Raw genomic sequence first — 15,928 nt, 5'->3', positions numbered from 1 at the left:
CTCAGGTCAGCAGGGGCAGCAGGCACCTACAGCAGCAGCCAGTCACCTCCTCACAGGAGCTGAGTAAAAACGAACAAGAGGACACAGCAGGGATTGAGTGGGTATGACAGGAGTGCCTCAGTGGGCGAGTCAGAAAAGGACAAAACCACTCCATTAACCTCCACCCCAGCCCTCCACCCCCCAGGCCCAGACTGATGCCTCTGGCTTTCCCCAGCTACAGCATAGCAAGTTTTTATTCCAGTCAAGGCTTCAGCAAAGAATTGATGTTGCACAATATACATCTGACACCTCCATACCCCCAACCCACACATTTGGTCCTGTCCCTTCACCCAGGGAGCTTCCACCCGAGAGTTATGCTTGGTCCCTGGGACACTGCAACAAGCAGGACATTCCTTTGAGCTAACGGGCCCGTGGCACAGCCACCACAGCATGACAGAAACATCAGTTTCTCAGGGTACAAAATTGAGTGCTCTTCACTGAAAAGACTGATGACACATTCTTGGGTTGCAGCCCAGGGCAGGAAACACCCTCCAGAGACTGCTCCAGGGAAAGAGATGAAAAGCCAAGCATGTGTAGACTTTGTCACTACAGGACAAGACATCTCGAGCCTTAAAAGCTGCTCCAGCCTGAGCGGAGCAGCGCTGAACTGGAATCCTCACATCTTCTCACCAGACCAGTCCTGTACACTAGCTAGCTAAAGACATTACATTACTGTGCTTGCATTATTGGTGTGCAAAAAGTCTTGGACAGTCCCCCAGAATTCCCCCCCCTCCCCCCCATTACTTCCCTGCAGTCAACTCCACCAACGGCGAGGGAACAGTTTGGAAAAGGACAGGGTGCGCCTTGCCACCACCAAGAGCCAGGTGGCAGCCTTGGCATCACATCATGTACCACGCCGCAGCTCCTGCTGCCACAGCAACGCAAGCCGCGAGGATCAGCTGCACCAGGGGCTGCTTGGCCACGGCCACGGCAGCGTGATAGGGACAGCCGGGTGCTGCCTTGCCTGCCAGGACACAGAAAGCATCGTCAGTGCTGCGAGTCTTTCGCCATATTCATGCAGCTGCTCCCTCACTGCCCGCCACCTACCTAGTTTGTCTGCATAGTAAGGGCATTTGCGCAGGTCTCCTTTTCCATCGTGGACTGGAAGGCCTCCTTCCTGGGCTTCTTCTGTCAGCGACTTGCCGATCTTGTCCAGCTCATCAAATACCTGCACGTGGGCACAGTGAGCACACAAGGTGAGCAGAGCCGGGCAGCGTTCCTCCAGAGCCATGGGATGATCTGGAGAACAAGCAGGAGCTGCTGCTGCCTCCCTCCACCCAGCTCCCAGATGCAGCATTTGGTACTCGTTTCGGAGTGCCTTGCAGGCAGATGTGTGGTGACGTCTGGGATGTGCCACAGCTCAGAAGGCGTAGCACATACCAAAAGCTGTTAAATCCAGCAGTGAGACGCAGCATCGCCCTGATGTTTGCCCTTCAGCCTGCCACAAGGCAGAGTTCTCCCCTCCCTGCTGCCAGAGCTTCTGCAAGGATCCCAACAAAGGAGCCTACCACGTCCTGCCACACATCTGACCAGCTTAAACCACAGCGACCTGCTGTGGGCACAGATGAAAGCTTGCAGCCAGTAACTGAAACTGCTCATCCCCCAGTGCAGCTCAGTCACATTTTATGACAGGAAAACACTGAGGGAAGCATCAAGCTTACAGACATGTCTGGCCACTCAGCACCATGCGGCATCTCTGGGTGAGATGGGGGATGAGTGAGGTGCAATGCACTCAAATTGATTGAAGCTGCTTCAAAGTGAGAGTTTTGCTCCCACTGCTGCTTCAAAGCCATACAGCCCGTGGCAATCTTACAGCAGTCATCTCAGTTTAGCCTCCAGGACTCAGCTGTGGTGCTGGTGTGTGGGAGGAATTCCTGCCTGATACCAGCCACGTCTCCAGAAACTAGCAAAAGAGCTATTCAACCTAGAATCCCACACAGCAAAGGCAGAGCCCCCCCCCACACACACACACACCAGAGCCCCTCCATCTGGCCTCTGACCCAAACCAGGCAAGCAGTGGGCTGAATTAACCCAGGCCTAAAAGCTGGTCCAGGGCTGGAAGCAGCAGCACCTACATCTACAGGGGCTCAAGGGATGCAGTACCTGCATGTTAAACCTGAAGGCTCTGTTGGCCTCTTCCACGATCCGCTCCTTACAGCTCTTGTCCAAGTCCAGCGCATTCAGCCTTGCTCTGTACAACTGCTTGAACTGCTGTGCATTAGAAACGTTTTCAAACACGTAGAATTGGATCCCTTCGTCAGTACTGGGCAACTTCAGGGCCCTCTGGGCTACCTTCTTCAGCACCTGGCCACCTGAGAGGTCCCCCATGTAGCGTGTGTAAGCGTGAGCCACTAGCAGCTCAGGCTCGTGCTGCCCCACATGGTGGATTCTGTCCACATAGTGCTGCGTTGCCTCTGAGCACTGTATCTTCTCTTTCCAGTCTTCTCCATAGAAATATTTCATGTCTTTGATCAATGCTTCTTTCCGGTGAAGCTCTAGAGGGAAATACAGAGGAGCAAAGACCGGGTTGTCCTTATTGCGATCCATTTCCTCTTCCAGAGCAGAGTACGTGAAGTAAAGTGCCACAGTAGCCAGCTACGGACAAAGCACAGCGGATGTGAGAGGCCGTTCACTTGAGAGGCACACGACACCTTGTGACTGCCCCACCCCTGCACAGAGTTGGGGTACACGAGGAGAAAACCCCACGGCTCTACACAAAACCTGCCTGGAGAGCCCATACCAGGCACGTGTCACTTGAAGAATCTTTTCTACCAGTGTTCCCAACAACACTGCCTACAGAGCAGGAGCTAAGAATTAACCGAATGCTGCCAGCTGCATGCTCTGGGCCTCCTGTCACCTTGTTGGCAAGGCACAGGGACTGAGTTCATCCTGAAGGTACAACCAGCACCAACAGCATCGTGCTAGAGAATACTGAGTGTGCCAAGACCTTCAGGATCAGACAGTGCTACTTGTACCCCCAATCCCACCCCTTCTGTTCAAAATTTTATGCAAAGTCAAAGATTTAGCTTTGACTAAGACAGAGACGAGCTTTCTCTCCAGAGGCTGAAATCAGTGCCATAAACCCACCCAGACTTCGCTCCTGAGCGGCTCACACCACCGGTGTCTGTGTGGCAGCTGCACCTGCCCCGAGCAGCCCACACACACATGGCCAGATGCCCAGCACTTCCACCCAAGTTATTCTGGGCCAGCACACTTCAGCTTGCACCAGTTATTGGGTACGTCAAGGAGCTCCTCTGCCAAGGAGCACAGCCACACTCACCTTGAAGAGCTCCTTCTTGATCCGTCCTTTCAGGAAGTCTTTGACGAACTGCGTGTTCTCCGCACGGTCATGGGATTCCTTAGTCCCATCCTTCAGCAGCTCTGAAAGGTCGGTGGGGCTGCAGGCAAGCAGGGAGAGCTCCTTTCACTCCACCTCCAGGCACAGCAAGCAGCTTGGCCCTGCTGCATTTGGAGGGAGCCTCCACCCCCGCCAGCCCAGGGCAGCCATCCTGGAGGTCCCTCAGCCCACCCCAGGCTGCAACTGGCACGACCTGGAAGTGACGGGGGCAGCAGCGAGGCTCCCACCGGCCAGCCAGACTTGCCGGTGCGAGAGGCCTGATCCTTACCAGAAGCTCAGACCCAGGATGCCAAAGCAATTGCCAAGAATCCCCAGGTGCTTGCACTGTTACTTTTGCTTCTCACCCATGTGAGCCCCAGCAACACTGAAAAAGGAGACCTTGAGTGTATCAAGGGCAACTGCCAGGGCAGCCTAAAGAGCCCAGGAGCCTCAGCAGTATCCCTCCTTGGTCTCTGCAGATGAACACACAGGCAAGACCTTAGCTTTTCTAACTGGGGCATCAGTGGTATTGTATTAGTTGCTGAAGAAGAAATGAGAACCCAGCAACAAAACAGGGCAGGAACATCTTTAAAAAGCTTACTTATCCTGCATTACACTGGTTTTGCAGGTTTTCACAAGCTCTCCTTCTAGAAATGTATCATCTCGGATTACAGCCACTGCACTACCTGAAGTTACGTACAGTTCTCAACACCTACGCTCACAAAATTATGCCACAGTGCATCTTGAACATGCTATCTGTAGCAAAGCAGTCGTAAAAACTGTGTGCGTCAGCTGTAAGAGAGACTTTGAACACTCCATACTCATGCATCCAACAGGCTAGAGAAGGCCCGGACACAAGAGGAGCACCTGGAAGCAGAACAGGCTGAGTTTCATGAGAAGTGACTCCAAGAGAAGCAAACCCATCCATTCAGGTATCCTGGGAGCCACCCTACTCGCCCTTCTCATCTACATACCTTAAGTTTTTGCTTTTAAAACATGATTGATGGACTGCACTGAGTGCAACTGCATCACGTCTACAAGCTGGCAGCTACTAATTGTACGGAGGGACAAGCAAACAGTTGTGTACCGCTGAATTAAGTAACATCCATGTGTGTTCTGCAGAACATCACCTTACAAAACAGCCCCAGTCTCTGTAGGAATAAACACAACTACTTATTTCCTTTAGCTGTAGGGCAGCCTCAGTCCCAGCTGGACTTGTTTCCAGCTCAGCTTACTCAGGCTGCTCCGCATCCACTTTTCAGAGCAGTTGTGTAGCTACTACAAAGGCTGGAGGAGAGCGTAACTGAGGAAGAAGGCTGACACTGTGCCTGCCTCTGTCTTTTAAGCTGACCTCCAGGAACAGCCCCTTGCCTAGACCAGAGGGTGTTCCGCAAAGACAAGGGATGCAGCTCACTGGAGCAGAGTTCACCCTTATTTTGGAAGAGTCATCTTTCAAAACAAGACGCTGCTGTCACATGAGGCTGTCCAGCAAGCCATGAAAGGCCAGTTCACCTTGGCGGGGAAGGCACAAACAAGACTGCTACATGGCCAAAGCACTTCTGAAGTTTCAGTTCGATAGCAAAGCCTAAAACACCCCCTGCTTGTTGACAGCCCTGGCCAGGTCACTCCTTGCCACTCCTTCCACCCTTTCAGTACACTGTTGATTAAACAGAATTTACTGCACATGCATTTAATTAATCACCTATTCTAGTCCCTCACTCCCTTTCAGACGTGGAGAAACACCGCTCCTTTACCTGGGAGCTCTCCTGCCTTGCCCAAGACCGTGTCTGTGCCATGTTGTAAGGCAGGGCCAGCACTACTCACCTGACGTTGTCATCTTCCATTTCCTCATAGCGTAAGCTTTCCCCTTCGTCTCCCCCTTCTGAGCTCTCCACAAGGGACGGCATTGCTGGTCTGTGGTGGGGATTAGGCACTCTGAAAGGCAAAGTTAGAGTGGGACGTTAGAGGGAAGCTGCCTCAATGAAAGCACCAAGGAAGGAAGCACCAAGCAGGGAGTCCTGCAGCTGCACCACACATGGGGCAGCAAGGAGCAGCCACCAGCCCTTTTCACTGCACACCAGGACACTTCCAAGAGAACAGCCTTGCTCGTTCAGTTCAGCTCCTCCAAACCTCATCACTAACCCCCAGCCAACACCCCAAGATCTTCACGTTAGCAACCGGTACTGAACTTGGGAGCAAGCCGCTTTCCACTGCTGCTACCAAACAGATCATCCAAAGCTGGAGCTGGAGTCTGTCCCAAAGCAGGGGCAGACCCCACTGCTCTGCCTTCCCCAGGCTGTTCTCCACAATGCATCAGAGCAGCTACTATTGAGCACAGCGAGCTGCAGACAGTGTTCCTGCTACCACTCAGACACTCCTCTCCCACTGAACAGGGTTTATTCCAAACCCCAGAAGCAACTGCAATTTCCCCCCCTCTTTTGCAAAAGAAAAAGCCCCTGCGGAGGTAGCAGGCTGCATGAGAAGCACCCAGAAGCAGCAGCAGGTGTCTACCTGGCTTAGCCCAGCCGAACACCCTGGCTATGCCACAAATCCAGCCACATCATTTAGAAAATGGAGCTGTAATCAGTGCCGTGCTGATTACACCACCAAGTTCCAGGCAGCCTTGCCAGATGAGCCAGGCACTGAGCTCCCTGCTGGCTCTCCAGGAAGCCCTGGCTGCTCGGAGGGACCCCTCCTGCCTTCCCAGCCTGGCTCCCCCCTCCCTGCGCAGGCTGCACCCGTGGGCTCACCACTCAGCCCGTGTCTGGAGGCCAGGGAAAGAGATGAGATCGACAGCTGCAGGCACGCCAAGCAAGTCTGTGCAGAGCCAGAACAGGGAGATCACCTGGTGGCTCCAAGCTCGAAAAACGCTAACACAAAGAGCACTAGTTATAAATTAACTGCCCCAGCTTCCAGCCCTTGGGTTACAGCTACCCTCACGGCCCTGCAGAGCAGCAGGAGCTGGGTCTGAGCTCATCCCCAGGTGTGGAGGAGCAGGGCCCTGCCCCAGCTCGGGGACACAGCACCAGGGCAAAGCTTTTACCCATGCTGGGGCGCTCCTTGCACTCACTGCCACAGGGCCTGCCCTGGGTGGGAGCACAGAGCAGCGTCCAACGGGTCCAAACCAGGCTGCTTTGGGACAGCAGCCAGCCCCACACGGCAGCGAGAGCCTCAGAGGTGTTCTGAGCACAGCCACGGGGACACGAGGGGATGCCTGCAGTGCTGCAGGTTGCCCCAGGCTCAGATCGAAGCCTGCCACGGGCACGAGTGGGACCAGGCTGCCTGCACAGCAAGCCAGCCAGCTCGCTGCCGACAGAGGGGGGAGCTCTTTATGGCAGCCTGGCTTTCTGCTCAGCTGCCTTCAGGCCTGGCACTGCCCGAGAAATGCAGATTCCAAATCTAAGCCAGAGGAACTGGTTCTGATTTGTCTCATCCCTCCCAGGAGCTGCAGCCCCGAGGCAGGGCGTGCTGTGCAGCTTTCCCAGCCCCGGATGCAAAGCAGCAGGCACCAGGAGCCACGAAGGACGCTCCGGCACCGCTCATCCCTTGTTGGAGGTATAAAGGCAGAAGGTGACCCCAACCCGAAGGAACACACAGACCAAACTCCAGAAATTCGGGGGCAGCAGTGGTCAGAGGCTCCCAGCCCACTGCAGACATACACAGCACAGCTCCTGAGTTCAGCTCTCACCAAGGCAAGCTCCATGCCCCTGAGCACACTTTGGTAGCACTTGCCAACACCGGCGCTTTGCTCGCCAGGCTACACAGAGAGCACCTGAGGGGGCTCACGGGCACTTGCCCCGAGCTGTGACCAGCGTTGCAGAAGCACAACCGCTCAGCAGGGTGAGCTGTTGTTCAGGTCGCACTGCCCCCCTCAGAAGGTGTTAGCACACAAGAAGTCATTTAAGGACCTTGGCACGCTCTCAGACCCACATCTCGCGTGCCGTTATTGTTAAAGCTCGGTTTGACGTGCTCACCTCCACAGCAAAACATCCAGCAGGGACACCAGGCCCTTCAGCACGAGGTGAGGACAGCACACGTCCAGGAAAATAAGGAAGCTTACACGTAGATCTTCCTGATACAGGCTCTAGCACAGACAGCTCCCTGATGAGCCACAAACTCAAGAGACAAGTCAGCACCAATCAAAACCCCGTCCTCTTCCATATTAGGATCCTGAAACTTGGAGGTGGGGAAAAATCAAAGCATTGTAACCCACCTCACCACAGACCGCTGATTTTAGTCAAAACAAGCAGCTGAAATCTGATGACATGGTCTCTGGTCAGAGCACTGGCTTCTTGGGCCATCCCTCTCCTTCAAAGGAGGCAGTGTCCTACATGCTGAGAGGGAGGTTTGAGGAGCTGCCTGCCTCCACTTCGGAGGCCAGAACACGGCTTCGTTTGCTGGGAGCAGCTCTGTGCTCATCCAGCCCCTGGCTGATGTTCAGGGTAAACACATACCTCCCCAGCACCCTGCTTGGGAGGAGTCCAACGGCCACGAGACCTGAGGTAACGGGGCAGAAGTGGAAAGAAGTTTTGGTACGGGACAACTCAGCACTCCAAGCATTTGTTTTCCAGTAACAGTACTAAAGCTCTCCTAGAAAATGTCCCCATCTCATCTAGCCAGCACTTGCTTTTCCCCTACAGACACCTGCACAGCGAGCTTCACACCTGAGGTGCGCAGCTGTTGTTCTCAGCGTAGGACAATGCCTAACCCTGGGCTGACCCTGCCCTTTGAAGGAAGTCAAGAGACAGCACTGCAGTAGGGAACCGAGACTGGAAGTCCTGGCTTTGCTCAGGCACTCTCAGAAGTTCAATAATTCACAGAACACCCACTCAGTACAGAGTTCACAGTTGCTGTTCAACTAGCACGCGACTTGAAGGTGCTTCCCCAAATGCAAACAGCTTACATCCTTGTGTTGAGGATCAGCCCAGCACGGCTGGACATACCCAAGCGTCTCAAAGGTGAGACAAACCCCACAACTCCAGGCCTAGCAGCTGGAAGCCATCACCAAGGTAACCTGGCAATTACATCGGAGGAGCTTCTCACCTTCCTCTCCCTCTGGGGAGGTACTCGGCTGGTGGAAACGGAGACCCACAGCAGAAGTCACGGCGTTTCCCTGACCCCACACAGCCAGCACCTCAAGCCTCAGGCGCTCCCAGCGGTGCCCAAGCACACACGGCTCCTGCCCCCCTCCAGCTGCAGTCACCTCAGCGAGTTCATCGTGGAGGGAAGCTCCCGATGACCGGCAGCGCTTCACCTTCCCGTGTGGGCCAGGCAGGGGGCGGCAGGGCACAGCGGGACAAGCACCGGGGTACCGAGGAGCCCAGCGGGCACACAGCTGGACGTGCCGGGACCCCCAGCAGGCCGGCACCGGGCCGTTACGGCCCCACACGGACGGGCGCCGGGAGACGGGAGCACGGCGGCCTCTCCGCCCCACGGAGGGCAGCGGGAGGCCGCGAGGCCTCGGTGCTCCCAGCCCCGCTGCGGGCCGGCCCCGGGATGTGACGGGATCCCGGCGGGGCCGAGCCCGAGCGCCTCGGCCTGGTGGCGGCGGGCCCCGGGCCCAGCACCGGCGGCGAGTCCCGGCCGCGCCCCCCTCCCCCAGGCTCCGCCGTTACCTCAGGGGCGGCCCCGGCCCCGCCGCGTTGCCATGGGGACGGCGCCGCGCACGCGCACCACTCACCGCCCCTCCGCCGCCGCCGCCGCTCTCGCGCTGCCCCGCGGCGCTGACGCGAGGCGCGGCCCGGCCGCCCGGCATTTATCCGCGGGGCGGCGGCGGCGCGGCCAATCAGCAGCCTCCGACGGCCCGCGCGGGGCCGCCGATTGGAGGAAACGCAGGGCTCTCGGGCCCGCCCCCGCTGTGGCCGCCTCAGCGGGCCGCGCAGGCGCAGTGTGAGGGGGGGGGGGCTCCTGAGGGGCGGGCGGGACCCGGCTGTGAGGGCGGCGGGAGGGAGACGGGGCGGCGGCTGAGGGGGGGTTTTTGCTTTATTGGTGAAATCTGCACCCGCGGGGACGTACAGCGTCCAAACGCGCTTCTCAGGGGGAACAGCCAGCCCCCAGCACCGTCAGGGAGCTCGGGAGGCCCGCAGGGGCTGGGGGACGGCAGCCAGAGCCCCCCAACGGCGCAGGGGTTGGGTGGTGTTTGGGAGCTCTCTCATGCCCCGCTTACTGCCCCTGTCAGTTCTCCAAAATCGCCCGGAGAACAGGCCGGGTATTGCCCTTCCTCAAGCACACCATGGAGGCACCCCACGCTGTTCCTCCTCTCTGTCTCTCCCCTCAGAGCTATCCCTCTGACCACCACCTCCTCCCCCCACAGCATCACGCCTCCAGTTCAGCTCTTTGCACTCCGCTTTCTTCCACCTCTGCTTCTTAGGATCTGAAGAGTCTCCTTTCCATCCTCCTAAAAACAAATCGCTTTCACTCAATCAACAGAGCGAAGGGAAAGCAACGCCGGGCTTTTCTCCCCAGGGATGTCCCAGGGCACCAGAGCTAACCGCACCCTGCCCTCAGCCCTCCTGCGGCTCCCCGGCCCTGTGGATGTGCTGGTGCCGCAGCAGCGCAGAGCTGACGGTGAAGCCCTTCCCGCAGTCAGCACAGGCGTAGGGCCGCTCCCCGGTGTGGGTGCGCCGGTGCTGGGTGAGGTGGGCGCTCTGCCGAAAGCTGTCCCCGCAGTCCGCGCAGGCGTAGGGCCTCTCTCCTGTGTGCACCCTGCGGTGGCGGAGCAGGGCCGACCTCCACAAGAAGCTCTTCCCGCACTCGGTGCACTCGAAGGGGCGCTCCCCGGTGTGGAAGCGGCGGTGCTGGATGAGGTGGGAGCTCACCGTGAAGCTCTTCCCGCACTCGGTGCACCCGTAGGGGCGCTCGCCCAGGTGGAAGCGGCGGTGCTGGATGAGGGCAGAACTCACCGTGAAGCTCTTCCCGCACTCTGCGCACTCGTAGGGCTTCTCCCCGGTGTGGACGCGCTGGTGCTTCATCAGCTCGGAGCTCTGGCTGAAGCTCTTCCCGCACTCTGCGCACTCGTAGGGTTTCTCCCCGGTGTGGACCCGCTGGTGTCGCGTCAGGGCTGAGCTCACGCTGAAGCTCTTCCCGCAGTCACTGCACTCATAGGGTTTCTCCCCGGTGTGCACTCGCTGGTGCTGGATGAGCTGCGAGTTCCCAGAGAAGCTCTTCCCGCACTCGGCACACTTGTAGGGCTTCTCCCCGGTGTGGGTGATCTGGTGCCGGATCAGCTTGGAGCTCATGCTGAAGCTCTTCCCGCACTCGGTGCACTCGTAGGGCCTCTCCCCGGTGTGGACCCGCTGGTGCTGGATGAGGTGCGATCGCTGCCGAAAGCTCTCCCCGCAGTCGGAGCAGGTGAAGGGTTTCTCTCCAGTGTGGATTCTCCGATGCTGGACGAGGTTGGAGCTCACTCTGAAGCTCTTCCCACAGTCCCCACATATCGTCAGTCTCCCCACAGCGGGGTTTCTCTGCTGGATGATGTCTGGCAGCCTCCTGAAACTTTTTCCACGCAGCGTCACTCGACTTTGACTCCTCCCCAGGGGAGGTCTCTGAACCCTTTCTGGCCTGTGGGGGGGAACTGGGTCATGTGCAATACTCTGGGAACTCTTCTCCTTGGATAGTCCTGGCAGTAAGCCCTCGGGCTTCCCTGGCCCAGGAATGCCCTGGTGGGGATTCTCCTCTTTCTTGCTCGCAATCCTGTCCTCAGCTGCAAGAAAATGAGAATCAAGAAGAGTAACAGGCAAGAAAGGAAGCTTTGGACAGGGGAAAGCAAAAGGGGACAAATTCTAAAAATTCAGCAGATTGACCCGAAGGTTCAAAATTTCTGGTATTTCCCTCCAACCTACTGGGTGGATTTTGAAGCGCTCACAGAACAAACCCTGCAAATAGCCCCGCATGCTCCGCAGGAACATGACTCTACTGAAATTATATGCACATCGCAGGTAAAAGTTCAATGCTCAAATGGAAGAAGATTGCTGCTATTCTGGGATACTATAACTGAAAATGCTATTAAAAGTTGAACCGGATTCAGAGAAGGGTCATAAAGAACTACCTTGTTCAGCAGAATGTGACTTTCATTACGAAGGATGCTATCTCTGCTCTTACTTGTGCTGCTGGTAATGCAGAGAGCAAATGCACAAAGACAATGGCCCTAAGGCATGAAACATGCCCACTGCCTGAAGCATGGCTGATGCCAATCTTACAGCAGCAGCAAAGTAACTTTCTGTTTCCAGCAGCGCAGAACAAATCCACTGTCAAAACCACCGCTGGCAGAACACAGTCTGAGTGCACCGAAGGCCCAGCACAGCTGATTCCAGATTATGAACGGAGGAAATCTGACAGACATGAAAGACGAAGGTAGTGCGAGTCAGTGGAAGTAACGCCAGCTGAAGGTATGAACGCCTCCTGGCACACAGGCAAAAACCGGCCCTCTTGCTCACGCTGCCTTGCAGAAGTGTTAACAGTACCAATCCATGCTACGCAGACCCAGGTCACTTGAAAGTTGTTCAAGGACAAGGTGCTTGTACAGATTTCTAGGGCATTCACAGAGCGCAGTGACTCCTTCCACTGCTGAAATCTGGTTTGAGGAGCACCTTAACAGGTTCCAAAGCCTGTAACCCCAGCTGCGCTGTGGGAATTGCTGACAGTGGAGGAACAGCTCCTAGCAGGCCTCTACACTCAATTGGCAAGCCAGGAGCAGTGAGCACGCACCCTTCTGCTGGCAGGGAAGGGGAAATGGACATTGGAGGGAAGTATGTGGGATACAGAAATGGCAACACCTATCTCTGAAGAGAGGTGTCACATCCGAATTTATGACAGGTTCATCAGGCAAACAGATTTCCATGGCATCTCTTTACACGCACTTCCAGAGATAAAGGCTGTCTTGCTGTTGAGTATATGTACACCCAAAACGTGGAGTAGGCTGAAGTCTAAAGCCACAGCCACAAAGACCTCTGGATTTTTTTCTCCCCCAAAGTGACACAGATTTGGCTGCTACCTTCTGATTCTGTGAACACTCTTGTGAAACAAGCTGGTAACAAACTGTTCCTGTGGGATAGATGTACAAACCACAGGCGTTTCCTGTGGTCATGTAGAGCTGCGATAAGGAACTGCATGTCTTGGAAGACGAGAGTCACTACTGAACCGTAAGTATGCAATAAAGGAAGGACTTTGAGCCTACAGTTTCTAACCAGACCAATACATACACACATTTAATCTTCCTCTTTGTAGTCAGTGTAAGAAAGCATCGCAGTATGATTTCACAGCAAACTCCTGAGATACCTTTCATGGCAATTTGGTATGGCAGTTAGTCCAGTTTTTCCCTCAAAGTTTTCATTAAATCATCTTTTGAGAGAAATAGGAACTGGAATTTTGCTCTTCACCATGAAGGTATTTCCATTTGCCTGCAGTTCCGTCCATCCAGGCCTGGAGGAAAAGTGTAAGATGACGCCCAAATACAGGTTAAGATGACATTTCTGGCAGACCAGCATGAAGCTCTTGACCTGTATATCAGACTTACCAAGTAGATGATGGAGCTAGTGAAGCTGCTGTGCTGCTGTTGTGGCAGAGAGATGTTCTTCATCTACCCTAAATTTGGTACTTACACAGGATTTTGTTTCTTTATGTAGAACTTGAAGAAGTCTTCAAAGCACACAAGAATCAAGTCTTTTATGGTGTTCTGTACTTTTTGGGGAAATTCAGAAATTTTAAGCTTCATATTACATTGTTTACTGCCATGGTTCCAGCTCTCCGCTATGAAACTTCTACAACCATTTTTGTTACTTCTGACCTACCAGAAATCTTAACTGGTATCCAGGAAAAGTTGTCTGTAAAGGGTTTAATTGAAATCATGGTGACTGTAACTTTCTGGAAGTATTTTAAGTGGAAGAATGGTAGAGTGTGCTGGGGAGGTGTCACCGTATGCTTATTCTGTTCCCTGGCATCTACTTCTGGCCAGTCCCAAAATCCCTGAGACATGGCTCTGAGCTGTACAGACCTTTGCTCCAACTCAGCAGTGCTGCTCACGTGGCCTCACAACACAGCTGGACTCTTTTAAACTGTTGTACCTCACTGTCAGGACTGGAAGGTGGCTGATGTGATGCCAGAGAAAAGGCTCGAGGGGAGATGCAGGGACCAGGAAGCTCAACAGACATTCCAAGCAAATGAACAGAAACTGGAATGTAAGAATTACTGACAGATGATCAAAGAGGGCATACTGGGGAAGAGCTGGCATGGCCTTTGGAAAAAGTTGTCTCATCTCACAAACCACTTGGAGTTCTTCAGAGATAACACCAGTGTTAACAAAAGCGAGATCAGGCATCCAAAAACATTCCTGAATGACATTTTTCCTTCACCATAACTGATGAAGAAACTAAATTGCCATGGAAAAAGTGACCTAAAAGAAAGTACTAATGGAGCAAAGGGGGAAATGGAGACATCTGCTGATGTGTCTGTGTTATCCAGGGTTAAGGAAACAAAGGATGAGCGTAAAGATCAGCTGTGGCAGAGCCTTGTGATAGTGACCAATTAGGTGGCAGGGGACATTCACTGCAGGTAAACAAAGAACTGCAGGGGAGGAAAGCATCTATATCTTGCATTTATACGAGGATGAGCCTAGGGTGTTCTTGGTATCATTCAGGAACAGCATCTTGGCACTAGAACACATTGATGAAAAACACACCTGCAGGGCACGCAAAACAGCTAACCAAACATCAGCAACTGTTGGGAAAAGAATAGAGGGAAAAATAAGAGTGTCATTCTTCCCTGCTTCTCTGAATTCACAGTAAGTCCACATCCTGATTACATGCAAGGGGTCAGATGGATCCCCCATCTTACAGAAGCTCTAATAGCACTGAGAAAAATACATTGGAAAATGAACAATCAAAGGCGTGGAACAGCTTCTGTACTGGAGATGACTCATCTGTCCGTTCTGCTTGCAAAAGCTACAGCTGATAGGGGATATAACAGATGTCTGTAAAAGCACAAGTGGCCTGCGGAGCGGGTAGGGATCCATTCTGAACCATTTGCTCTGAAAAAAGAGTTTCTGGCATCAAACGAACTACTAGAAGGAGGCTTCAAAGCAACCCAAAGGAGGCAGCTCACGAAGCTGTGCAATTCCTTCCTGTAAGCTGTCATGGATGCTAAAAACGCAAATAAATTCAGCAGGCAAGAACATATGAAGTGGGCTATGAGGACATCTCGCTCAGGAGCTTGTGAAGGCACAGCAGATGCGCTGCCTGCTCTCGCCTGTGCCCGCTGACAGCCGTTGTTGGAGCACCCAACGCTGGACGGACCCGGTGTGCCCCGGTACCTCTGCTGCACGTTCCGGCAGGCCCCGGGGGTGCCAGAGCAACTCCCCCGGCGGCAGGCTCACAGCCGGCCGCAGCGGCCCCTTACCTGCACGGCTCGGAGCTGCCTTCCCGTGGGCCCGCAGCTCGGCCTCCCGGCCCGTCTGGGAGATCATGGCCGGCTCCGCTCCGGGGGGCCTGCTGGGGGAGAAAAGGGAGCCGTGAGCCAGTCGCTGCCTGCCAGCGGGGCGCTCCGACGGGTCAGGGGGCACCGCAACCCCCCAAAAAGCCCCCCCCGGGCAGCCCCAGCGCCCCCCGCAGCCCCCTCAGCCCCGCACCGCGGCCCCGGCCCCCCGCGGCCGCTGTGGCTGTCACGTGATGGCGGCGGCCAATGGCGGGCGGCGCCTTCGCCTCTGAGGGAGGCGGAAAATGGCGGGCGGCCGCCGGTTCCCCCGGCTTCTAACAATGCATTTATAATGCATTTTAATGCTTTCACAATGCCTTTTAAGATTTAACAAAACAAAACAAAACTTCATGTATTGGCCAATAAGGAACCTACTTCTGTTCATCGCTTAAATAGCATGGATACCCACCTCAGTCAGAAGCACTGCTAATATATGGAATTGCCCTGAAAGCTCAAATGAGATAAAATTAATATGTTACAGAGAGCTTCACCCTGCTGATGTGCCCCAGTGGGGCATGGCCAGGCCTCCCCCTGCACCCCGTGGGCAGGGTGCAGTGGGGCTGCACGGACGGTTCACCACAGCCCCCAGGAAGCCACCCAGCCCGGAGCTAGCAAGGGCTCCACAAGCAGGAAAGCTCCTGGCAAACACAAAAGCCTGCTCTGCTCCTCAAAGTCTGACCTGAGCTTACTGGTATGAAGTGTCAGGCATAGGAGATGCTCAGTCTAGCACAACTGCTCCAGAGAGGCCAACCAGCTGCAGAAGCAACAAAGCCAAACGAATGACTGCAAGCTGATGGCAGGTCCCTGGCTGTCAGAAAGCAAGCGTGCAGCCCTGGGGAGATGGGAAAGATGCACTCTGTGTCAGCTCTGCTATTTTTGTGAGACGCTGACAGGCTACGGACACACAAGCAAGCTCCATCTTCGTTCTTGCCCATCTCCAGAAGGGGCTAAGACATTGGCAAGTCAGATTTTTACCTCTCTGACCAGCATTTCCCCAGAAGTCCAATGTGCTTTACTTGCACAGGGGCCACTTGGCAACTCCTCTTCAGAGCCCTTGAGATTGGCGACCAGCTGCCCATCTTGCTC

At 55.0% G+C, this 15,928-nt stretch overlaps 1 protein-coding gene across 4 annotated transcripts; it reads right to left on the bottom strand.

Annotated features, from left to right (window-relative positions):
- Positions 1-215: 215 nt before the first annotated feature.
- On the bottom strand, positions 216-9,095 carry HMOX2 (heme oxygenase 2). 4 transcript variants are annotated; one of them, XM_084296198.1, is made up of 6 exons: positions 9,057-9,095; positions 5,201-5,311; positions 3,320-3,437; positions 2,143-2,634; positions 1,087-1,207; positions 216-1,003 (listed from the first exon to the last, which is right to left on the bottom strand). In XM_084296198.1, exons 2-6 carry the CDS (start codon positions 5,281-5,283, stop codon positions 879-881), a joined length of 939 nt encoding a protein of 312 aa, XP_084152324.1. In that variant the 5' UTR covers positions 5,284-5,311; positions 9,057-9,095; the 3' UTR covers positions 216-878. The 4 variants fall into 4 exon arrangements, with proteins under 4 accessions (XP_084152324.1, XP_084152326.1, XP_084152323.1 ...); XM_084296200.1 differs by lacking the exon at positions 9,057-9,095 and adding an exon at positions 8,992-9,012; XM_084296197.1 differs by lacking the exon at positions 9,057-9,095 and adding an exon at positions 8,580-8,847.
- Between the last annotated feature and the right edge of the window lie 6,833 nt (positions 9,096-15,928).

Source organism: Netta rufina (genome assembly GCF_964035555.1).
Source record: "Netta rufina genome assembly, chromosome: 15".
Lineage (NCBI taxonomy): Eukaryota > Metazoa > Chordata > Aves > Anseriformes > Anatidae > Netta > Netta rufina.
The sequence above is the reverse complement of the archived record's forward strand: the minus strand, read 5'-3'. Positions and strand labels throughout refer to the sequence as shown.